The 25,765-nt window shown below is 41.0% G+C and overlaps 1 protein-coding gene across 3 annotated transcripts in view; it reads right to left on the bottom strand.

Moving 5' to 3' along the window:
* Nucleotides 1-25,765, bottom strand: part of VPS13A (vacuolar protein sorting 13 homolog A) — a 243,599-nt gene that overhangs the window by 70,315 nt on the left and 147,519 nt on the right. For all 3 annotated transcript variants that reach the window (XM_075211020.1, XM_075211019.1, XM_075211021.1), the window contains 10 exons: nt 24,326-24,486; nt 23,404-23,507; nt 21,605-21,884; nt 13,341-13,736; nt 12,844-12,948; nt 11,336-11,482; nt 10,176-10,304; nt 7,715-7,848; nt 1,097-1,226; nt 615-847 (listed from right to left, as the gene is read on the bottom strand). In XM_075211020.1, coding sequence (XP_075067121.1) covers nt 615-847; nt 1,097-1,226; nt 7,715-7,848; nt 10,176-10,304; nt 11,336-11,482; nt 12,844-12,948; nt 13,341-13,736; nt 21,605-21,884; nt 23,404-23,507; nt 24,326-24,486 — 1,819 coding nt within the window. The remainder of the gene's footprint in view (nt 1-614; nt 848-1,096; nt 1,227-7,714; nt 7,849-10,175; nt 10,305-11,335; nt 11,483-12,843; nt 12,949-13,340; nt 13,737-21,604; nt 21,885-23,403; nt 23,508-24,325; nt 24,487-25,765) is intronic.

Below are 25,765 nucleotides of genomic sequence, written 5' to 3'. Positions count from 1 at the left end.
CACGTTAGATTCCGCACCTTCCTCTGAGTTGCGCCAACAATAGCAGGTACGCAATATAGTTGTGACACTTGGTGAGCGAATCAGCTCCCTTAGTCTTCAGTTCCACCTCCTTGCTGATGATACCCATCTCTATTCATCTTCCCCGACATCTCTGCCTCCTTCCTCTTGTGTATTTCCAACAAACTCGTTGCCACCTCCTACTAGTCATAATGCTTTCTCAAGCTAAACATGGACAAAATCAAGCTCATTGTCTTCCGTACTTCATGTGTCATCATAATCTAATCTTGTCAACATCATAATCTCTTCAGTTCCTCAAGTCCACTGCCTGGGCGTTACCCTTGACTTTTCTCTCTCATTCACTCCCCATCTCTTTTCCACTCCTCCTTGCTTCCTACCCCTACTTTGCCACCTTCAGCTCCCCTTGCCATCCTTCATGTTACCCTTCTTGTACTACTACTGGAACTTGTGTCGCCCTAGAAATAGACAATAATAATAAAAGTGTGTAACAGGCTACCAATATTATCAAATGATTGACTCACTCAATTTTAGAATACACATTTCTAATTAAATATAATGTATTGGTGACCACATAAATACAGACTGTATTAACTTGCCTGGTGATGCCAATGTAAGAGACTTCTTGCTTTGAGTAATTATTTACTAAAGAAATGCCAAGGTTTGACAAAGAGATTGTAAACTCCTGCTCTGCTAACTCTGCTTTCTCACTGTCATATGTCACTTGGAAAACATTTTCATCTTCAGTGAACAGCACAATCCGCTGTAAACCTTCCAGGAAGGACACCAAATAAACAATGCTATTTTCCATTCTAAGGTATTCAACTCGGTCCTAGAAATCAGAAAATACAAATTGTTTTATAATTTGCGTCTTGGTGTAAAAGTGAACATTAAAAATTAGCATATAAGGATCAATTAGATTTGAACATGCTATATATTTAAAAATGCTTTGTGAAAGGAGGGGTATTCGGACATACAGTAGTTGTAAACTACAGTATTTTACAGGTTTTTAGTATTGTAATAAATGTGTTTTTAACCCATTGTCCATTCAATTAAAATCATGCTGTTAAAAAATGCTAACCTGTGTTTGAGTGACATAGCCTGTGCTCGTTCCACATATCCAGGTCAACTCTCTTTGACTAGTGGGGTCTTCCCAGGCATAGAATGTGGCTTTTCTTGGTGGCAGATTTTCCTTCTCCCTATTAACAGAGCTAAATGGAAACAAAAACACTTCAGCAAAAGATATACCAAGAGGTAGTCAGTAAGAGAATCAGGTTGCGGGCAGATAACCTTACAACACACCTCAGAAGCAACATTTCTGTTTTATTAATTCAACCTTCTATCTTACAAGTGAATATAACTGTAATAAAAATAAAAACAATGGGAATGCCTTTTGTCATTTGTGACATTACATAAAACTTTGGAGCTTATTTTATGTTTAGTTTAAATGGATTTAACACAGTATCGAGCGCACTATTTGTTTTTTCTATGCTGATAGCGTCTGCTGCCTTTGTAAGCTCACTCCCAAGTGAAAAAAGCATAGAAACACGGTTATTATTTCTATACTTACATAGAGCACTAGGTAAAATCCTTGTTAACCCAACGTTGACAGGATCTCTTTAAGAGAAGCCTGCCAAAACGGAGGTTGACTTTTAACAAAACATTTTTTCTCTTTCCTGCCATTGGGAGACACTGCGAGACATTGGGGTATAGTAGGTGGGACTAGGAGTTTAGGCACTTATTAAACTTGTTTGTTCCCCTGACTCCTCCCCTACTATGCCCCTCCTCTGTAGATCAGACTCCAGTTTTTGTTAAGTGCCTAGGAGATAGGACACGTTTGTATAGGCTCCTGCCTATACTATAGTTAGAAATAGTTTTATCACGTTTTTATTTTATTTCCTCCATTTACAGGTGCAGCGCAGGACCCCTTGTTAAAGACCCAGAGGAGTGTACAGTCACATCGGCTTCCTGCACTCTGGGTCTCTGCACAGGGGCGATGAGCATCACAGCTCCCCTCACCCCTCACCACTGCTGGCAGTCGCGTGTTCTCCCCCTAGATAGAACGAGCATGGACTGGGTACACCTATCAGTACTGCCTACACGGCCGCGTTGGGAGCTGATAGTGTCGGATGGGAGTGAAGCTTACAGCCTCTCCTCCTCATCCGACGGACTGACCGGCAGATCCCCTATGCAACGAGCGCTACCGCTAGAGGGGCACAGGCAGCAGTTGCACTGTTTAACAGGCTACACGCTGACCGGAAAACTTGCTGCAGACCTGGGCACTATTTTCCTGCAGCGCAGTGTGAAAGCAGCCACGGCCAGACTCAGCATCGGCGGTTAGGCTGCACATGGAGTCGGTCCATTGAAGAGGCGGTCCTGGGGGCGGAACTTCCCCTTTCTTCTCGTTACCCTGGCGGGCTTCCCGAGTACGGTAACCATTACAAGTCTCTTGTTAAAGTTACATACAGCGCTCTGAAGGGTGACCCCTCTGTGCCTCTCCTATCGGCTAGCACATTACCTAAGGGTTTGGCTTGCTACAAATAACTGGTTTGTTTACCTTAATATTGTCTTGAAGACAGAGTTCCCAGGGGACATAACTGGTCCAAGACAATTTGCCTCAGGGTGTGGGTGTCTTATTTTAACAGTAAAGTCTGTGCTGATTACTGTTTTTCACATCTACATTAAAGAAGATATATATATGTATAATATATTTATATTTATCTATAAAAAAAATAAAAAAAGGACACAGTTTAACTGTAGCATCAGGTATAATTTATCCTGAGTAGCTTCTCTTACTTGGCAATTGTGATAGTATCTGTCATACGCATTTCAGAATAATTCATACATTACTCCGGGGTAAGAACCCAGCTGGGAGATCCGTATTGCAATGTATGTGTGGATATGCATGCCCAAGCAATAAAGTGCAGATTTATTCTGTGGCACTGTTCCTAGCATCGATTTATGTCTAAGGGACATGTCAAAGGGTAAGCATCTGTATGGCATTAAATATGTACCTACAGGAAGAGATCCTGTTTTATTCTGTATCACTTTGCTTAACATTATCTGGCATTTCATACGGGCTCACTAGTATGAGCTGCATTTTATCTGTGACGAATATATTTTTAAATTATCTTTTAAACAGTTTAGCCAGAGGATCTCTGTGCAGCTGACGATGCTAAGGTCTGCGGACCAGGTGCCCCCACTTCGGTATCAGCAGCTCTGGAAGAGCCAGTCTGGGTAAAATCATGGACAACTTAAGTGGCCGAACTCACTAAGGTGAGGGTAGAGTCTCAAAAGGTACGTGCTTTTTTTCTTATACTTCTACAAACACTTGGTCTACTGTGGCAGGCCCATCTTCCCAGACAGAAGCAGCTATGTTGCCGTCCTGGTCTAGTCCACCCAGACTTAGAGAAGTTTGCTCACCATCGCGCAGGGGTAAGCAAAATTTGTTTCCCTTCACAGCTGTCCACAGTCTCTATCAGGATATGGCCCATTCCTCAACAGAGGGTGGCTAGTGGATCTTCATTGAAACATTAAAGCATGCTTAACCCGGAAGGTTCACATCCACTCTCAGGATGGATAGTCTCGGCTTAAAGAGCAGACACACTGTAACCCTTGCTAACTTGAGTTTCGATTACATCCACATCGCCTTAAAGGCTGGCCAGAGTCTCTGACGTTTAGCAGAAGTCCTAAAGAAAAAATTATTATACTGCACAGATTATCTTCTGTTTTTTTTCTCCAAATACAGAGAAGAGTTAAAGAGTAGGGAGCCTCCAGGGTTATCAACCCTGTTTTTGCTGTCGTTCGGTTGTTCCTACGCAGGGTAGGCGCCCATAAAGGATTTTTCTCTGACAGAAAGGGTAATCTGGCCCCCACTTACCTTTAGTGTCAGCTGGCAGTGTGTTTACATCCGACCGGGTCATACCTGGGGTTTGATAAACAGGACATTCTGCCATGGTCTAGCAGTTAGCCAGAGGTGTTCTAGAAAGACGGTCCATAAACTGAGCTTCTCACGTGGCTCGTTACAGTGAACAGCTTAAACTTTACACAGTTTTAGCATTTACAAAACACCAGTCTATTTTTCAATCCGCACACTAAGGCTCAGTGGCACTGTTTTTGAGAAAACGATTTTCCTCATTTAATAGACTTTGTGTCTGTCTTTTGACAAAAGCCAGGTAAGCAGTAATAGGCTGGGCAGATTTTCAATTCCCTTCCCTCTCCCGCCAGAGAGAATACAGGGGAAAAAACCCTGGATTTGACAACCCTGTTGCTTTTCAGTTCTCTTATTCTGCTTTCCCCTGCACAGAGCGGGAGCCGGTAGGGGGGTTTTATCTAGAGAGTCTCTAACAGAAGGAGTTCTCTAGCCTCTACTCAGATTAAGGGTCAACGGGGCGGTTGGTATATGCCCAGCAGGGTCATAGCTGGTATTCATAAAGCCATCCAGCTATGATAGGAGCAGTTATCCACATGCACCCAGGATTATGTTCCAATAACGGAACTCTCACACTATTACAAACTAGTATCCAAGGGCCTCTGGTGGTAGGTGTACTTCCCGTTTATGTCAGCGACACCAGGCCTTGACGTTTACGCGTCCAATCCGTTCAACCTCTCTTTTACTCTGAGGTCAGAGTGCCACATTGCGAGTCATGCCTAGCCTTACAAAGGGGCTTATAGTACATGTACAGTGGCAGTGAAGTAAAGACCCATAGGCCTGGGGACACCCCCCCGGAGGTGAAAGTTATTTATCCCAACCTCCGCCTAGTTTAAAGCTAGACGTTTTCTGCCATCACATTTATACTTGCAGCCCCTCTGCAGGCAGCAGGTCTGCATTATCGAGTTCGCAGGTGGTCACTTCACTCATGCATTGCGAGCAGGGAACTTAGTCAGTTCTTGGCCTCAATAGGTATCATAGAGTACTTCTTTTATGTAGCTTTTCTGAAAGAGACACCGCTGTCTCTACCGCGTGGGTTGTGCAATAATTACAGTGCAGGCTCCGACCCCTATTATCTTCACACAGGGCCTCAGAAGTTCCCTAGGTATTGCTGGTCATGACAGGCTTGCTACACAACCTAGTAGGTCAAAATATTCCCTGTGTACACGACCTCCTGCTGAGGGCTTCATCATCTGGCTCTCTCACATCCAGACCTCCATCCTGGTCTGGAAAGCACACAACTTAGCTCAGGACATACCCAGGTCTTCGCTCATTCTACCACAGCAGATGTGTTTGCTTATGCCTCATCTTCTAGACTGGTACCCTTCAGCATCTTCCTACTGAAGAACACGCTCATCTCACTTCAACACAGTTCCAGGATGCTCCTGGCAGAATTACCTGTCAGTAACATGAGTTTTTTTGTCTGCAAACTTGGATCCTAAGGTTCTAGTTGTATCATTTGCATTTCCCACTCCGGACATCACCCATATCTCCAGAAGGAGATTTTCATCAATAGCAGCTGCCTTCCAGGTTATTGGACGCGCATAGCATCTCTTTGCTCTAATTCACTTGTTTACCCTTCGTGTGGTGCTCAGCCACAAGGAGTCAAGTGTTGGTCAGTCATTCACCTTGTCAGGTGGTCAAGAAACTTGCAGACATTAGGTCTCAGGGGAAAGTGGGGCACTCCAGGGTAATTCCTTTGTGTCCTCCTGGTGGGGTCATAGGGCTCTCCGAGAGGGAGCCCAGGTTTCTTTCTCACGTTACCCTGTCTTTCTGTTTCTGCTCTCAATCTAATGACCCTCAGGTGGTATTTTTCATAGCCAAGTCTGGTCTCCCTAGAACTTAGGGAGTGTACATGTCAATCACAGGTCCCATTTTCTCGTGGGTGCTAAAGAATTTCTAGAACGGGGTGTATCCCAGCTAGCCTGGTGAACCGCCGTGTGTCTCGCAAAGCAGGGTTCTCCTAAGTCAGGGGACTAGCGCCTATGTCTCTCCTTTTCCGCTTTCCAGTGCGGCCCCATCTCGTAGTTCGGGACCTTTGCTCTACATCATCTAGTTTGGCGCTGGGTCGTGGGACGCCCAACCCTTACGGTCAGAGGGGTCTCGCAAGGGAATGGTTGGTACCTTCAATACAGCCGTAAGGCAGCTTCCTCAGCTGATCCCTTTGGGCTAGAAAGGATATTCCGTTGGTGTAAATTCCTAGAATTTCACATGTCCCACTCAGGAATCTCAAGGGGTTTTTCTTTATGAGTTGGCTCTGATAGGGGTCTCCGCCTTGCTCCCTTCAGAGTTCCCGTTGCTCTCCATCTAGCTCAGTGGAGGGTTGTCTTTGCTTAAGGGATTTCTTCAGGCTCAGCCCACCTTTGGTTGGTCAGGAAGAACCATGGAGTCTAGCTCTTGTCATCAGGGGGGCTTGCTTTGGCCTCCTGTGACCCTCTGAGTTAGTGAAGCTGTTAACTCAGTGTATGAATGCTCCCATGGATATCACTGAATTGCTTAAGCGGTTAGCTCACTGTATGAGTGCTTCCTTAGATATAGCCGAGTTGGTTTAGCTGTTAGATCATGGTATGGGTGCTCCCTCGGATATCACATCCCACAGGGATGCCGGGGCAAGAGTGTGTATGGCTTTCCCACATGTTATTTCCCAGAAATATAGTGGCGCGTCACACGGGGCATTATTGGTTCAGACGTTTAGTGCCGGAATCCCATTTTCTCAGGGATTGCGGTCTATCATTCTTGTGCCTCCTCTTGTTATGTAGCGCTTTTCCGGCGGGAGGCAGTTCGTGCTCTTCTTCGCATGTTTCCCGTCCAGGAATCTAATGCCCCTCTATCTAAAGCCTTTCTAGTGCTAAAGAGCGCGTGGAGGGGGAGGGGGGGGGGGGGGGTGGTTCAGGGTCCAGGTGGTCTCTTGCCACTACATCACGCCCACCATTCTGTGTGTACCCCTCTGCCGGTTCGAGTGGCTTTTAGAGTGCACTCTCCAGGGGGGTTGCAGCTTCTTGGACGGCACATCACGGTGATTTAATGGCGCAGTGGAACAGTGTGGCAGCGTCTACTTCGGCTGCATGTTGTTTTCTGGGTGGTATGGCTTTACATACACTGATGCAGGTTTTGGCCACAAAATATTGCGCACAGCCGTTCCAGAGCATTCCCGCACTTAGAGGCAGCTTTAGTATGTCCCCAATGTCTCGCAGTGTGCCCCAATGGCAGGAAAGAGAAAAGAAGATTTTTACTCACCACTGCACAGTGGCGTAGTGGTTAGCACTTCTGCACTGAGGTCATGAGTTCAATTCCCGACCATTATCTGTGTGTAGTTTGTATGTTCTCCCCGTGTTTGCGTGGGTTTCCTCCCACACTCCAAAAACATACTAGTAGGTTAAGTGGCTGCTATCAAATTGACCTTAGTCTCTGTCTGCCTGTGTGTGTATGTTAGGGAATTTAGACTGCAAGCTCCAATGGGGCAGAGACTGATGCGAGTGAGTTCTCTGTACAGTGCTGCAGAATTAGTGGCACTATATAAATAGCGGATGATGGTGATTTGTCATAGTAGAATGATTTAAACAGTAAAACATTATAATACTAATAATAGAACTACAATTTATATTATATGATTAGGAAAGGGATTGGAGCATAATGATGAAGTATTATTTGATATAGATATATATATATATATATATATATATATATATATATATATCTCTATCTATCTATCTATCTATATATATATATATATATATATTTATTCATTCAGAATTATACATATCTTACCTCTGGTAAAATTCGATGGTCTCCGATTTTGTATCATTGACTAGAAGAAAAGGAGCTGATCCTGCAAGGTAGTCTGAGAAAGTGATAACCGTGGAATAGTCTCTTAGGGTGACATCCACTAAAATGCCTCCAAGCTGTAAAACAGGGGGAAAAAAACGGATGATTTTCACATTGTGGTCAAAAGTGAGCACCTGCCAGTAATAAAGGGCTATGGCCTATCGTATATATGTACAGCATTTGTTAGTCCCCAGGTGTAAGTGTACCATTTACTAAAAACAAAAAAAACAAAACAAAACATATATGGTTTATGTGTAAGCCAGGGGAGCTTCTGGGAGGGGTGAAAGCTACTTTACACTAAGGGACTGTTAATGGTTGGAACAGCCCCTTTCCAACCATTAACTGACCCACTGTTTACACCCCTAGACTTGGCAGAGCTGATAAAAGTAGGGGACACTAGGGGATGCAGTGTGGGCATGTAGACCCTAGGAAAACCAATGTGAAAAGGGTGCCAAATATTCGCCTTCCCTTGGGAAACCTGTACCTAACTCCTACCGGGAGTGTGTGGGAAAATCCCCATGTTTAAAAGCACTGGCACAGGGGACACAAAAGATTCCTGCAAGATGTTGTCTGGGAACTTCAGTTCCCAGGAAACATGTGTTAATGGTGGCCTAGCAAAAGCCTGGAAAGACATATCTGTGTCTTCAGATAAGCTTGCGGGAATGAGCCTGTGAAAAATGAAGATACTACTGTGTTTCCCCATTGTATGGTTGGCAGGGAAATCCTTGGGCCCCTGAATAGATTGAGGCCCAAGGATTCTGAAGAAAGTGTCTACTGAAGTTCAGGGCAATCGGTAAAGCCACTCTCCCTTGTATAGACCATTGTTTATTTGCTGAGGCTAGTGTTTTCTTATTACAGTATTTTACATAAACAGATATGTATTATCTCATTGCAATAGGGGGTGGATGTGATGATTGTGGCTCTGGCCCCATCTGCATCAGAAATGTGTAGAGCTGGATTATATGTGGTAATAACCCGAGGGCTTCTACACACTAATTCACCCATTAAGTTGGCAGCAAAATGAGGGCAGGGAACTGCTTAAACCAATAGTTGAGAGCTTGTGTGGTTTCCTATTTGTCTGTGCAGTAACCCCTCTCTAGGGTAGGTGGGCAGCACCCAGGGCCAAGAGGTTGCTGCACTAGGGTCACGGGCCCACAATTCCTCTTGGTGGCCCCGATACTATGCTACTCCATAAGAGCTGTGAGCAGGTTGAATTATAACCTCACACAGTCAAAACTGGTAGGGATGCAGTGCAGAAAGTCACAGAGGTGGAGCTAGAAGTTAAGCAGGCAGCCTTAACAGTACTGTGGGTTTGGAGCAAGGTGACAGTCTGACTTTCAGATTTATTGAAAAAAGGGGAACAAAATGAGAATATCCAATAAATGTACGAACAGTTGATGTTTCCAGTCCACTCTCTGGACTAGAAACACCAGCAGGGGAACTGTTAAATAAGTTCCGGTTGTTGATATCTATCTAAATGCTGCTCAAGTATGTAAGTTAAGAGTAGACTATGACTCTTCTACCACGCAATAATGGGAATAAATAAATATATATAGAATCTCTATTGAATGGATTATGTGGTGGATATTATGGTAAATGCAAACAATGCTTTATGGTACTGACTGGATATGTATTTCTGTGAATGTTAACAGTACCTGTATTACAGCATTGTTTGTGCTGCAATTTCATAGGACAAGTATTGACTCTTTGCACCAGGATTAGTGGAAGGCATTATCTTGCAAATAACATTAATATGTGATCAGGGCAAGTTTATTTATGAAAAAATTAACCTATAGTTACCACAGTCAACTTAAAATCACATCTGCATAAATGTACTTTTTTTTTTTATACACTGGCTCTGTATACAGCATATTGCCTTGTGTTGTGTGTGCTCAGTGTATCATATACTGTCTCGAATGTACTACTTTTTAGTAGTTGTGACTTTTTGTCACTACACAGTGCATTGTAATATCAAATTGTCAGCATCAGTTGCGAGAAGATGTCTAGCATGTCTGGAGGATCACTATAGGAAGGAGCCCATGTTTTGAATAACCAGCTGGGCACAAAAAATCTTAATCTGCATCTCTCCCACAAATATTGCAAACAATGTAAAATATCTCTGTTGTCTTTGTAGCAACAGAATAAAGTGTTAGTCATATGCACGCTTATGCAACTAATTTGAACCTTAAATGATTGAACTGACCATCTTGCCATGGGTTTAATTATGAATCTGTCTCTGAAATTGGTTATCTCCTAATTTGCATGTAATGTGTTTTAAAATGTAATTATTAATTTACAATAAGGATTTTTTAAACAAAGTAATATAGTTGATTAAGCAAAATACTATGTAGCACAGAAGTTAAACTGACTTGGCTAACACATTACTTATAATGCTACAAGTTACCTTGTCACCCAGATGAAGCAAAGTGCAGTTGTCTTGTTTATTAAAATGTATTCTCTTTGGGGGTACCTGGCAGCCTTCGACATTAACGGTCAACTTACTAGCACTATCTTCAGGCCAAAGGGGTACACACTGAAATAAAAATAATAATAATAAATACACACATTAATATATATTATATATATATATACACACACATACACACACACGAATGTTGTACATATTTCTTTGTATACAGTCAAAAACATTACCACACGTATGGTAAGGCTGTAAACATCAAAACCTGTACAGGGCTATCTCATACCTCAGTAAATCCCAAACTATCTTTGTTTGAGGCAGACTTAGGGTCTCCAAAATAATTACCAAGTAGTCTCCCTCCTAGCTTACCAACACCCCCTTTGAGATCGCTGCGGCGCACCGTTTGGCAACCACAGTCATACCTAACAAATACACAATGAAAATTACATTTCATCCATTTGTTAGAAGAAATAAATATATCAATAAACAGCAGAAGGGTGAAAATTACATATTAGCTTTACCTCTAAAAAAACGGAGATCTCCATGCAAATATATAATTAATTTATGCCTTGTACAAACCTTTACCAAGCCAATACTTTGCACATTTTGAAACTCTACAAGTACTCCACAATAGTTAATGTTTAGTGCTGTAGTTAATCCTTCCAATGTAACAGTGCATATTTTTAAAATGTGCAGTACAGTTGGCAGTGCCATGTTTCCTCATTAATTCTGTTTTACTCAATGCAAAGTAAAAACTAGAATGGCTACTATTGTTACAAGTGCATATTTCTGTGCCAGGCAGCAGTGTCACCTACTACTACTTGTTACTCAGCAACCGATTGAATATCTTTTACGACACCATAACTTATGCCATAAACATAAACAAGAAAATGCAAGCGCTGACTGGGTAGACTGGCGTAATAATACCCACCATCACACAGAGTCAGGCTGGACTAAATGAGTCGATAAATCTATGTAACCATCTTATCCCTATACATATAGCATACATAAATATACTTGCATTGATAACATAACAGCATATTAAAAGTTACATTTAAATCTGTTTTATTTGAACATAAATATACAAGAGATACAGCAACAGTTCAGAATCAAAATTTCTGAATTTTAATGGAAATGACACTGACCTGTCCAGAGCCAACTACTATTACTCTCTCTGTGCCCTCTTCAATGACATCCACTTTGTAAATGCTTCTGTTCGTGATCATAAAAAATGGCGTAAAAGTGACAATTCTGGTGACATTGAAACTGCTGGCATAAATGGAGACACCAACCTAAAGATGGGGACACATATATCATCATTAATTACAATATCTATCTATACACACACACACGTTCCATATATATTATATATAAAAATAAAATATATAATATATATATATATATATATATATATATATATATATATATATATATATATATATATATATATACACACACACATACATACACACACACACACACACACACACACACACACACACATATATGTGTGTGGATAGATATGTGTATATACACACACACATCCCCATCACGGGTCTTACATATCTGACATCATTCAAAAACAGTAACTTACAAATTCCAATTTCTGATATCACTGATTACAACACAGAACACTCCACCCACTATTGTATTGCTTGTATTTTGTGATTTTTTTTCATGCATTTTAATAAATGATGCTAGAAGATAATCCTTGGAGATAGGGAAATTAATCTTTGTGTGCAACCTTAATAAAGAAAACCCTGCATTTCTTGACAGAACCTCAATGGTGCTGTTAGCAACGTTTTTATAAAATATATATATATATATATATATATATATATATATATATATATATATATATATATATATATATATATATCCTATTTTTTCTCAAACTAATTTATAATTAAATCTATTGATATCAGATTACCGTCACTACTGAATTACATGTAAAAGAAACATTAAACTTTAAGAGGCTACTAATAATATTTAAGATGTATATGTGGACATTTCCCTACCTTGACAGAACTTTAGACACTAAACAGTGTAATGGGGTTATGTTCCAACCTCTAGGAGACAGCTCACTGAGGTGAAAAAAACGAATTTGGTCATCTATAACCCTTCTGTTCTCTGCCGCTCCACAACATGGGGCAATCAGTGCACAGAAAGGATAATTTGTCTTTTAGTTGTGACAACAGCAGGTTTATTTCTGGGGACACCCAGATGTATACTGAGTCATGAACAATGAAAAGACTAGTGACTAGACCCATAGCAACTCAAGCAGTCTGCCGAATTGTGAACCCCTATAATGTACACTGCTGAGATGGTTGGAATGAACAGTACTCATAACCCACTGTAATGGCAGCAATTACAGTTCCCTATCAAATATTGTTCCATACTATGGAATATGATTTTATTTATAAAGACAACTATTATTATTTTTTTTAATTGCTCTTTTCATTGGTTGAATGGAACTTTCTAAAATACCTGAAAGTAAATGCCAAATTGCAGGACGATTGTCAGAATAAGTAACTTGAGAAAATAGGGACTTACAATAGGACACTGGCTCAATCTTAATATTACAGACACTACTACCATATAGTAAGTATTTTCTTCTTGGCCCCAGAAAGAATAAAGTCAGAAATTAACTTACTTGGTAATCCAGATGTTTACTCTTGCATTTCACAGCCCCATGAGTACCAACAGTATCCATAGAAAAGGGGTCTGACAACTCACTGTCAGTTATCATGAGCTGTACCTGTAAAAGCAGCACACGGCAATCAACATGCATCATTTACTTTGGCAACAGAAACACAGTGGAGATGGTTCTCACTAGCTAAGGAAATTAAACAGAGGTAAAAGATTATTGCCATCTGACAATGAATTGTATTATCTCTTCATCATCTCACATCTGCTCATTCATTAGTATGTAAGAACTGATTTAAACACACTAATCTGCCCATTTACTTATTGGCTAGATTTTAAGGGCAGTAACCATACATTTTTAATTCACATCCTGTAAATGTGGGACATTTACCTTGACTGTGATTTAAATAGAGAAGAATGTAGCCAAATATATTTTTAGCCCAGCATTGGGTCAAAATAAAGGATACTAACTTCACTGAGCCCTTATTCTGTACATAATATTACCTTATTATTTTGGAAAAAGTTCTTTGGCTTGAAGGAGAAAAGAAGTGGTTTCTTGTGATCAGCAGGATGCTTTCGGTGAATGTCATCTGCCTTGTATTGCAGCATCCTCCCGGTTTTGTTCACCATCCAGTATGGACTATGAATTGCAATAATGGTTTGCCCAGTGGTGTAAGTGACATGGACAGCAATGTCCAGTTCTGCCTTTTCCAGCTCTGAGATGCAGCGGAATCTGATAAAGTGAATTTCCTGTTGCTTGCTCTGGATGGGATACTTGGCTTCCCAATTCAGGTCGAGGTAATTTAATAGCCACAACCTCAATTTTGTTTGATCTACAACGGCACTGTGTATCTGGACTGAACAACCATCTTCTATGAAAACACGTTCATCAGTTACGCCCTAAAAGAAATATCACATGAATTTCAAACAGTGATCTATAAAGAAAAGTAAATTGTAGAATTTGTATGTTCCTATAAAATAGGGTATCTCATTACTTTGAAGCACTTCATTAAAAAGGACAATGGAGCTGAAATATAAATGTTTTCCGACAGCAGTTTATATAACATGACATCTGAAATACAGTAAAAAGAATCTGGTGGCCCTTTACAAACATGTCTAGTATATCAATAACATGAAAAATAAGTTAAAACATGCCATTCAATTCCAAAATATGAACCACAATTTCACAAAATATAAGCTCTTCCCAACAATTCTGTAAGGTTTTGGGCCTGCACTTTATAACTTATATTGATAAGGGCCTGACAATAGGTTGCAAAGATTCAGCACGTACCATGTTTTGCCATTTTATGTGCCTATCCTGTATTAAAAAAAACTTAGATTTTTTTCTATGGTACATTTCTAAAACAGTAAGCGTGTTCCCCTTTGCAAATGCTGCTATTTAAACAGTGCATGTCATATGACATATATAAACCTATACCAAATGTGTATTTTAATTTGAGTAAAATATTCAATTTTCTACTATGCATGCATATAAATAAACAAAAAAAACATGCATACCGTCTGTATGCAAGTTGCAGACACCCTTACTGTACATGGCCTACATTAGTCTACCCCTTCCCTCCCCCATTCAACCTCTCAAGTCCTATAGAAGCATAAGTATCAGATGCATGTGTATGCGAGTTCTGTGAACATGCATTAATTTGCACAAGTTTGATTTCTGGGCATGCAAAGTGCTAATTCATGCTAGATATGCTACTCAAAGGGGCAGACATGAATAAGACCCTGTGTTAAGAATCCACTAAAAAATCCATTCCATTTCATTCCATCATGTAAGAAAAATAGGATTTTTGTTACTCACTGTAAAATCCATTTCTCTTACTCCATTGGGGAACAGTGCGAGACATTGGGGTATAGTAGGTGGTCCTGGAGTCAGGGGCACTTTAAACTAAAAGTGCTGGGAGGATAGCTTCACTCTTACTATGCCCTCCTATAGGAACTATTTCCTCAGTTTTTTTTTAAATAATCAAGCCCAAAAGAGAGGGCCTAACAAGGTCAAGAAAAAATCCCAAAACATGCAAACAGCAAACAATTTGAGCAAAGGCTGGGAGGTGCAGTGTCCCCCAATGGAGAGAAACTGATTTTAAGGTCTCTGTTACCCTACTGGGGGACACTCAGACAATTGGGACATTCCAAAGCTGCCCCTAAGGAATGAATTGCTTTGAAACAGCCGCACGCAAAACCTTGCACCCTGCATCTTGTAGAATTTACCAAAGTTGTGGACAGACCATCAAGTAGCAGCCTGGCACAACTGTTCGTGAGGCACCATGACACGCTGCTCATGAAGCAAAGACAGCCCTGGTCGAATGAGCTGTTAAGCCCACTGGCACCGGGTTAGCACAGAACGCACGCCAACTGAATAGTGGGAATGACCCATTGTGCAAGCGATGGTCTAGAGGCCAATGTGCATACTTATGCACACTACACAGCACAAACAAATCAGTAATTTTGCGAACCTCAGCGGTATGGTCAATATAACACCCAAGAGCCCTGACCCTAACCAAGGATTGGTGCCCGGTATACCCCAATGGACTAAGAAAAACGGAATTCATGCAAGCATAAAAATCCTATTTTCTCTGGCCTCCTTTGGGGAACATCAGGGATACTGGGAAAATCCCAAAGATGCATCATGGGAGGGAACACTCAAAAGAAATGGCAAAAAGCACCTTTCTCCAAAAACTTGCATCCTTGGATGCAAACAGATTAAACCTGTAAAACTAAGTAGACGTGTATACAGAAGACCACGTGATGGTCTTCCAGCTGTAATCATCAAGCAATAGTCACCTTAGAGGTTGGTCAGCCTCTCTTGTGTGTATCATAGAGGACCAGAAGATCTACAGTCTTGCGCACATCCCAACTTCTAAACACAAATACGCAAAGCACAGAAAACATTGAGCGAATGAATAGAAACTTTGTCCTTTGAAGACAGAGACGTAGTCAGAGCAAGAAGAACAATGTCCTGATCTAAGTGAAATCTAGAAACCACTTTAGATAGGAATGAAGGCTTGGTCCGAAGAACTGCCCTATCCTCATGAAAAACAAGAAGAGGACACTTGCAAAATAAAGCTGCAAGCTCTGAAACTCTTCTCGCCGTAGTGATGGCCAAAGGGAAGACAGTGTTCCAGTTTAGAAATTTGAAACCAAGTGTAGCCAAGGGTTCAAAAGGCGAATGCTGTAAAGCATTCAACACCAAATTTAAATCCCAAGGCGCTACCGGAGGTACATACAGAGGTTGCACATGAAGCACCCCCTAAAAGTTTACATATCAGACATCATAACGAGTCTTCTTTGAAAGAAGACAAAGAGCCGACACCTGACCTTCAAATACAACTAAGGGGCAAATCAGCATTGAAACTGAAAAGAAGAGATAGGAAACCTCTTCTGTTTACACCAGGCAATACAAGCCTTTCAGACCAGATGATATATCTTGGAAACAACAATGGAATACAGGACACCTGCGCTTCCCAATGAAAATTATCGTGCAGCCAAGGGAAAAAAAGGGGGTAGGAGAATAAGGTCCAAATCTCTTAGGATGTTAGAAACAACAATAATAATATCCCTGGCGCAATAAGGGGACCAAGGTACCCCTCAAGAGTATTGAATATATGATTTATTAAATATAAAATATGGAAATATAACAACCAGAGTAATAATGTGTATTGGCAGAACGCAATTTCTTATGGCAAACATTTTGAAAACAACAAACATGAATATTGAGTAAACATAAATAGAATTCTCATAGGTTTTCACAGGTAAACAAATAAAAACATAGAGCATATATTAAATCTTAGCCCAATTCCACACTGAAATGTATCTGGATAATGCTTGATAAGTAAAACCACAAATATATGGATCCATTAACTGTATTCACTAGAAGTCACAAGCCTAGAGAGACTTTACCCCTAACTAAAAATCTTTCACCATACCGCTTTATGCGTCTATTGATCCCAATAAAAAGTGATATCTGGAGTCCAGAACCAGTATTATCTAATGAAGCCTCTGGAATGATGTTAAACCAAGGCTGGCAGTAGTAAATGATTGTAAAGCCGTACCGATAAATGTTCCATTGATAAGGAAAAGAGTCAGTGAAAGGTCTGCGGTCTGGGACGGCGAGTATGTGACTTACCCTGCATTTTAGTTGATTCTCCGGTCTCTCCGGGTAAAAGGTGTGCGCTCGCTGCACGTCCACACCCCGCAGACTTCTTCAATGGTCAATGAGTAATCCACCATTGCCTGTGTGAATGGTGCGCATGCGTTGATGACATGGATAGCTGCAACTTCATAGTCGGGACAAAAGAAAAAGACTCGAACATAAAAAGTAGCTTGTAGATGTAATTTGTAGATATAACCTACGCGTTTCGCCCTATAAGGGCTTCCTCAGGGATAATCGGACAGCAAATGGCACCTTGGTCCCCTTATTGCGCCACGGATATTATTGCTGTTTCAGATGTAATTATCTTGTCCGAATCCAGTTTCCGAGCCCAAAGCATGGTCTGCACCCAGGGCTGTCTTTCCCCCTGGGCAGTTGCCCAAGGCCCAACGAGCATATGGGCCCCATAGGCAGGACCCAATAGAAAAAAAAATCTATTTACCCATGTATCAAGGCACAGCTGTACAGCACCCAGGTAAGGGAGTATCGTAATACTCTTGTACCTCAACAAGCAGTCATGACCATGCTGATCTAGATAAACCTGTGGGGCTGTGGCCAGACCAAACGGAAGAGCCCTCAATTGGTACTACTCTGACCAAACCACAAACCTAAGGAGGGACAGAATGCCCGTCACACTGACTGCTTGTCTGCTGCCAGACGCCGAACAGAATATGCCTGAAGCCCACACTGCAGACTACCTGTGACGGACAACTGACCCGAGGATTATTGACCACAAGACCAACCTGAAGATTGAAAGGATCGGAACCTGGACATCCTTTGTTTTGGAGCAATGACAGAAAGTAGTCTTTCCTCCTGTTGCTTGACTGATAATGGAGTCAAGCTGAGGCCCAAACAAAAATACTCCGGAATGGGAATTGTCTCAAGAGCCATTTTAGACTCATCAGCCTCCCAGGACTTCAGACAGAGAGTCCAATGAGTCAAAAGCACAGAGGCAGATATTTGTGGCCCTATCAAGCCCGCATCCAGGGCAGTCTACCTCCAAAAATCTGTAGCTCTGAATTATCTCCACAAAGGAAAGGAGTACAGAATATGGTCTCTCTGCCAACAAATCCTCAGACAGCTGTTCTGACCAGAATTCTACAGCTTTGCTGACCCACGCCAATGCCAAGACAGGCAACAAGGAGGCACCTGCTGCCACAAAAATTGACTTAAGGACACCCTCAACCTTATGGTTGGTACTGTCCTTAAGAATGATAGTAGTAATTTTGGCCAGTCTTGCAACTGACATGTCCACACTTGGAGGTGGATAACACGACTGCAGCCGACGAGACAACTTAAACTTACAATCTAGTGAAGACCAAGGCTCACCTAGCAAATCTTTCAATTGGGAAGAAGTGGGAAGAGACAGAGATTGTTTTGTCCGCTGCACAAAGAGAGAGGACTCTGCAGCGACAGGGACTGCTGCCTTAGGAATTTCCTGTACCAGGCACACCGCCCGTATCTATTCCTCAACACTCTGATGGTCAGGATGGACTTCATCCAAAACAGATAACATGTCCACATCAGAGTCTATCCCCAATTCGCCCTCTTCCTGACAAGAACAGTCAGAATCTGAGTCCTTACTCTGCAGTGTTGAAGCCACCTGCTTGCACTTATGAGAGGATGATGGCAAAGCAGATTGCAACATCCTCTCTAGGGTGGAGGAGACCGAAACCAAACCCTGTAAGGAGGATGCAAGCCCATGTATCCAGGCCGTTTCGTCTGAATCCGTCACTACAGGTTCAGTTGGACCCTGGCTAAACAAACCAGGAACAGAATACACCTCACTTGACGCAGAGGCAGGGGGATAAGGAGAAGGACCGACCCCAGACTGAGAACGCATTAATTGGGTTCAGCCACAGTATTGGAAAGAAACAGAGAAAACCAGTGCCTAGCACGGGCTCATATCACTATAGTGACCCCTGCCTGACCCAGTCCCCCAAGCATGATTTTTTGTGTTTTGTTACCCCCCCCCCCTCTCCCAGTGTGCTGGGACAGGGTACTTATCCTCTGATCCCTTTCTCCAGACAGCACATAGTCGCCAGTGCTGTGTGCTGTTAGCAGTGATTGACGGCTGTGTACGCAGCTCTGTGAGCTGCCGACAGTCACAGAACAGAAGGCAGAAGTCCCTGATGTAAAAATAAAGGAAAATGAATGAAAATAAAAGTAATAAAACAGAAATAGGCTGCTGTACAGCCCAAATACAGCCCATTCGCCAGGCGCTTAAACTGAACTGAGGAAACAGGAGTGTGGTATAGTGAGGGATGAGCAAGGGCTTAGTTAACAGAAGTTCTTAAAGTGCCAGTTCACCCTGTCATTCTCTATACCCCCATGTCCCCCACCCCCCCAAAAGAGGCCAGAGAAACATGGAGACCTTTGAGGAGAACCACCTGAAAGGAGGAGAGTAAACGAGAAAGATTAAAGCGAGAGTTGTAAAAACTCCGACCCTCACACCATAGAACATACACTTTCCACACCTGAAAATAATTGGCAGCAGAAGGTTTCCTGGCCTGTATCATGGTCTGAAGCACCGAGGCAGAAACCCCAAGGCTGAAGAGTCAGGGTCTCAGTAGCCACTTGATGACTTAATCAGTGGCAATGAAGAGGGCCTTGCACAAGAAGGTCAGGGCAAAGAGGCAACCTGGTGGGTGGACCTACAGACATGGAACCCCCTGGTGGCGATGACAGACTGTAGCGATTCCATTTTGAAGCCCAGGACTCAAACCTGTGTATTGAGAGTTTTAAGGTTCAGGATTGGCCGGAAGGATCTGTCTGGGATTGGAACCAGAAAGAGACTGGAGTAATACCCTAAACCCCGCTATAGTGGAGGGACTGGAATGATCACACCCGAATCCAAGAGTCTTTGGATTGCCGCTTGGAGCATGTTACGTTGAAGCTACAGGGTGTCAAACTCGTAGGGAAGAATCTGCGACATGGGAAATAGAGCAGATCGATCACATAATTCTGAATGACAATCCCTCAAACCCAGTCATTGGGGGATGATTCCAGCCATTGTTCCTGAAAAAGCATGAGATAAGCCCCTAGCACAATCCCAAGAGACCAGTCATGTGAAGACCATCTCTTTTGGCCTGGGGTTTCCACATCAAGAAGGCCCTGGGCAACTACAGAAACCTCCCATTGTGGAGCAGGTCCTTCATTCGTTGCCTAGGGTAGACACAACCACAGCACCACTGACAGCCTTCAGTCGACTGAGTGCAGGAGATGTCAGCCAAAGCAACACAGAGTAGCTGGGAGTGAGGTATGACCGAAGGCTACTCACCCTGGCTCAGGGACCTGGAGTGGAGAAAGTTCACAGGTTATCCACTCATAAGTCCAAAACAGTAATAAAAAAAAATAGAAGAAAAAAGAAATGAGGAAAAATGCAAGGCAAGAGCCCTAAAAACAAATGCCTGACTCCAAAGGCACTTAAAATAAACTGAGATTTCTATAGGAATGGCATAGTAGTGGTGGAGCTATCTTCCCAGCACTATTAGTTTAAAATGCCCCTGACTCCAGGAACACCTACTATACCCCAATGTCTCGCAATGTTCCCCAATAGGGCAACAGAGAATGTAAAAATTTAGAAAGGGTCTGAACATGTTTACAGCCATTGTACAATGTAGTCCTGGGAGTCAATACACACACACTGTTTTTTTAGAGCATGGTACGACTTCTGCTGGCACAGAACATCAACATGCAGACATGCTTTGGCCTCATCAGTGCTCTCGTTAGTGGGAAGAGCTACTGAAGTTGCCTTACTAAATCAATTGTCCGTGTTACTTGCAAAAGTAACACGGCATTAAAACTATTACTGTTATTACGATAATTCTAAGCTGGATTTCAGCTCGCAGCTCAGAGAGCTGCGAGCTGAAAGCCGGCGTTAAAGGTACCATAATAACGGTAATTACGCACACTATTACCGTAATAATGGTATTAGTGCGCAAGCCGCGTTACTTTTCCAAGTAAGGCAGACAATTGAATATGCCCCAATGAGTAGAAGTAGGGAAGCTTTCAGGCAATACTTCCTGGACAAAAGAAATTCAGGTAAGTTTCTCCAAAAGGAAAAGGTGAGAGCAAGGTTAAACATATAAATAATATAAAATGTGGCCGATGTCTCTGGCAGCATTTTATGGGGAAACAAAATGCATGGAATTCATTTTATATATTTTAATATAGTGCTACAAAAAAAGAGTGGATTCCATCAAATTAGTAAATATAATACTTGTTTAATTGTAAATATTGGTCTTCTACAGTGTACACAACACTAAAACAAATGTTTATGTTCGTATTTGTAAGGGATGCCATTTTATTTGCCTCACTGGGCAACAAAATGGTTATGCGCACCTCCAATTAGTACTCTGACGCTTTAGATGCGTTTCTAAAATGCCCCTACATGCACTTGAATGGAATCCTAAAAAAACATCTCTCTTGTTAGAAATAAACTTTATGTTACAGATCACAGGCACATTAGGGAAACTCATAAAAAGATGTGCTACTGGTGTAGTCTGATTATTGTGTACACTAGAGAGTCAGTATGCTATAAAGTATTCTTGATAATTTGTATCTACTGTATATATTTTATTGAAATAAAGCCACATACCTCTATAGAATAGGCAACTTGATAAGGAAGTAAATTGCGGAGAACAACACTTGGCCACAAATGAACAACGTACGGCAGGTCCCACCTCTCGTCAGTGCATGCTGACGATGTCAGGATGTCCATCACAGGCACGACGTTTACAATCAGTGAATCACTGTTATTTTTACGAGATTGACATTTTGTCCCCAAGAGCAAACCCTGATTTTTCAAGAACTCTTCGAAGCCGATTCCTTCACATTTTTCATATCCTTCTTGCACTGGCTTAAAGCACAGTGTTGACCTAACCATGGTAAAGGGAACGTCAGAGCAGTGTGGATACCAAGGTTATGCTAACCTGTGGAGTATGTATTTTATACAAAATCTACCAGTACATTCACCTTTCTAGAGACATTTCAATGGACAGTTTGCTGTACACATGTATGTATGATGTTACTAGTCATGATATCATATTCTGATTAGCTAAGTAAAGGAGAAAATGAACAAAATATATATTTATTCACATGTCTTACTTAAATGTAATGTTCGAAGTGGATATTTTTAAAAGCTAAAAGCTAAGTGGATATTTTACCATATGCTGCTAATCCTTTTCCTTTTGTGGGGGCTATAACACTTCCAGTGTTTTACATGTACTGTAGTGTATTATGGCCCACAAATATAGTAACCTCCAAAAAATGTTTTGAAAGTCTCCTGAAAGGCACATCCTGCAAAACTGAGAGTCTTAGAAAGTTTAGTTTTCAAAAATCTACAGTTCTTCTTTTGAGAAAAAAAAATCTACAGTTCTTTAAATTAGAGACATTAGTCACATGTCACAAAAAATTACAAAAAAAGTACAAATGTTATGCTTGTATGCATTACAACTCTGGGATTGTATCTCTTGTACAAACCCAACTAGAGTAAAACTCCCACAAATATTAAGTTGTCCTCAGTCAGTCCCTGACTATGTGACAATTCTGGGAGTTAGTTTAGCAGCAGCTGAAGAGCCACAAAGCATATTGCAAACAACTACACTGTATTTACTGAAAGAATAAGAAGTGCACATCTATCTGCCGAGCATCATTTGTATTTAAGTACAATTTTCAAAATCTGATTCAAATAAATGTTTTGTACCTTTACAATAGAATTTACACACAAACTAAAGTTGAAGTAAACATTAAACTATTGTCTTCACAGGTAATGGAAGACGGTGAAAAGTGCTGCCTTGCATGTACTTGTTGGCACAACTGCTCTGCTTACTCAAAGTTATTAACAATTTATTCACTAAACTGTATAATAGATCTGTGAAAATATGTCCTACATCTCTAGTTGTTGCCTTTAATCAATAAATGAACTGCCCTGTAGTATTCAACAGCAGTTTATTTTGCCAAATAAATGTACTAGCTCATATAGCATGTTCTTCGAAGAGATAGACTTTTATATATGCTTTCATAGCATAGAATTGTTGACATTAGAGAGCTAATAATAAGGGAAGTTCAATGTTTTTTTTTAAACAATGTAGGTCAACATGAAATTACAATTTATCACTTTCATATGTTGATCTGTAAACACAAAGGGAAGATTCAGTGCACATCACTACTGTTACTACAGTACTTGATGTGCATTATTACCGTTAGTAAGGTAAATTCAAAGCTGCTTTTTGCTTGCAGTCCCTGAGCTGCAAGCAGAAATCTGCGTTAAAATTACCGTACTAACTGTAATGATGCGCATCATGTGCTGTTCTGAAAAACAACGCAGATAATTGAATCTCCCCCAAAGAAGTAGCTAAAGTCTGATGCCAGCATGGAAACATTTTTCCAGTGTACCTGTAAGATGACAACGGAATGTTAAAGTCATCTTCTGGTTCAGCAGTCCCCAAATATGTGTCATCATGATAAATTTCAAATGCAGTAGAAAAGTGATTTTTTATCTGCAAAGTAACACAAAAAACACGATATATGTTAAGCATTACCAGCTGCAGAAGAATGGCCATTATATCAGAGTCACAAACAGAATATGTTATGTAATAATTTCTGAGAGGACAGAAGTCCAAGAGCAGAAGTGTAAACAGTATGGATCTGCACTGTCTAGATCTACAATACTAGATGGCTTCAATGTCAGACTGTACAGGACGCAACAGGTGCAAACAGAGCGTTTCTGGGCTGTCTAGGGTTCTGGACTGCTAGATCTACAATAGACTATGGCTGTATTAGCAGACTGTACAGTAAAACAACATGTGTAATTAGTATGGATCTGGAATACCTAGAGCTAATACTAGATGGCTGTAATAGCTGACTGAACATGACAGAGTAGAAGTGTAAATAGTGTGGATCTGGACTGCCTAGATTTACAATACTAGATGGCTGTAATAGCAGAATGTACAGGATGCAGCACTGTAAACAGTATGAATCTGGAATATCTAGATCTACAATACTAAATGGCTGTAATAACAGACTGTAAACACTGTGAATCTGGACTGCCTAGATTTACAATAATAGATGGCTCTAATTGCAGCCTGTATGGGACACAAAATTACATTAGCATACGTCTACAGGACTGTATAAGCACAAAAGATAAATATAATATTCTTATGGGACCTAGTGAAATTCAGACTGCAGGGGTTCATGGTAGTGTGTATGTGACTGCAGTGGTCACGGGATACAGGAGATTTGCAGTAACTGGAATTATGGGGAAAGATTAATAACTATACTGCTCTTAAACAGAGTTAAAACAATTGTTTGCACATACCTGTAACGGAGACCGTATTGTTATACATTTAGAGCCTTCCACAGTATCAATCTGGCAAACAATATATCGATCAACACCTGAATCAGAGTGTCTAACACAGTAAAGACTTCGACCCACTTTGGTTAAAGGAATCTTGTCAGTTGATGAGTGATTCATGGGAGCTAGTATGGAAGACAATCATCAATTTCATGTAGGAAGAATTTAAATATTAACATTATTTAAAACATATTTACATACTTTTGGGCAGTACCTATATAACATATGCAATGTCTTCCAACCATGGTTTGCTCTGCATATATTTGTTATTGTCAAAATTATGTTATATTCTTTGGAAAAAGAACATATTCATTAACAATGAAAAATGAGGGATGTAACAGACATTTTAATCCATAGCACAACCTAAACATCATAATCCAAAAGAGTCCAGAAGTTACAAAGGCTCACAATGTATGTTTTGGTAACTAAAAGGAGTAAAACCTTTTCACTGGTCAGTAATCCCACCATTCCATAATAAAAAAATAAATATATTTTTTTATTTATAACTACATGGCTTATTCTACAATATTCATGGTTTTTCCACCAAACAAATATACATTTAGCACCATCCACGGGACACAGGGCACTTGGTTAAAACTGATCACGCCTTCCAATCCTTACTTTACCCCTCTTGCAGCCAAAGAAATGGTTCTCCACAAGAGGATAGGGTCGCAAGTATTACCAATGTTTTGTGTTTATTTTAACTTTCTTTTTAGGTGATTTATTCAGTCAGTTTTCCATGACATCTGGACCATCCAGCACATACTTAGTTTACCAGATTACACCATAATTGACTTGGCCGCACCATCCTTCTTTGGTCTGAAACACTGCGCTTACTGTCCACAATAATGACTGATTAAATGAAAACATCCAATTTAAAAACTGTATTTTGTGTTTACTGAGGTTTTCTCATATTCAATTTTGTTTGAAGGTATGAAACAATTAAGTGTTACAAATATGCAAAACTAAAAAAAAATCAGTAAGGAGGCAAAATATATTTCATACCATTGTACGTAGCAAAACCTAAGAGACAACTGCTTCACAAGGCAAGAAAATTTCCCTTTTGGCCAAGAAAACAAACTCCAAGCCTGCCAATTCATCCAAATCCTCCTGATTATGGCAAGCCCTTGGCCACTCCAGAATGGCGGTAGGATGTCTGACTAGAGACATATACATAGACTACCAAGCAGTTCCTGGGTTCTGGAAATCCTTTCCAATGGTTACCTCCTGGCGTTTGGGGAACCTTTTGTTTCTTCATTTTTCAGACACCGGTTGCATGCTCTGCCTTTGTATTCATTCATTGCTAGAGTCCCAAGTTATAGCCTCATCAGCAGTGTACCTGTTTCTACTCAAACTTGCCATGTCTGAACTTTAAGGCTTTCAATGTCTTTCTCAGGAAGAAAA

The sequence above is a fragment of the Mixophyes fleayi genome, chromosome 1 (genome assembly GCF_038048845.1).
Source record: "Mixophyes fleayi isolate aMixFle1 chromosome 1, aMixFle1.hap1, whole genome shotgun sequence".
Classification (NCBI taxonomy): domain Eukaryota; kingdom Metazoa; phylum Chordata; class Amphibia; order Anura; family Limnodynastidae; genus Mixophyes; species Mixophyes fleayi.
This window is presented reverse-complemented; position numbering and strand designations above follow the sequence as displayed.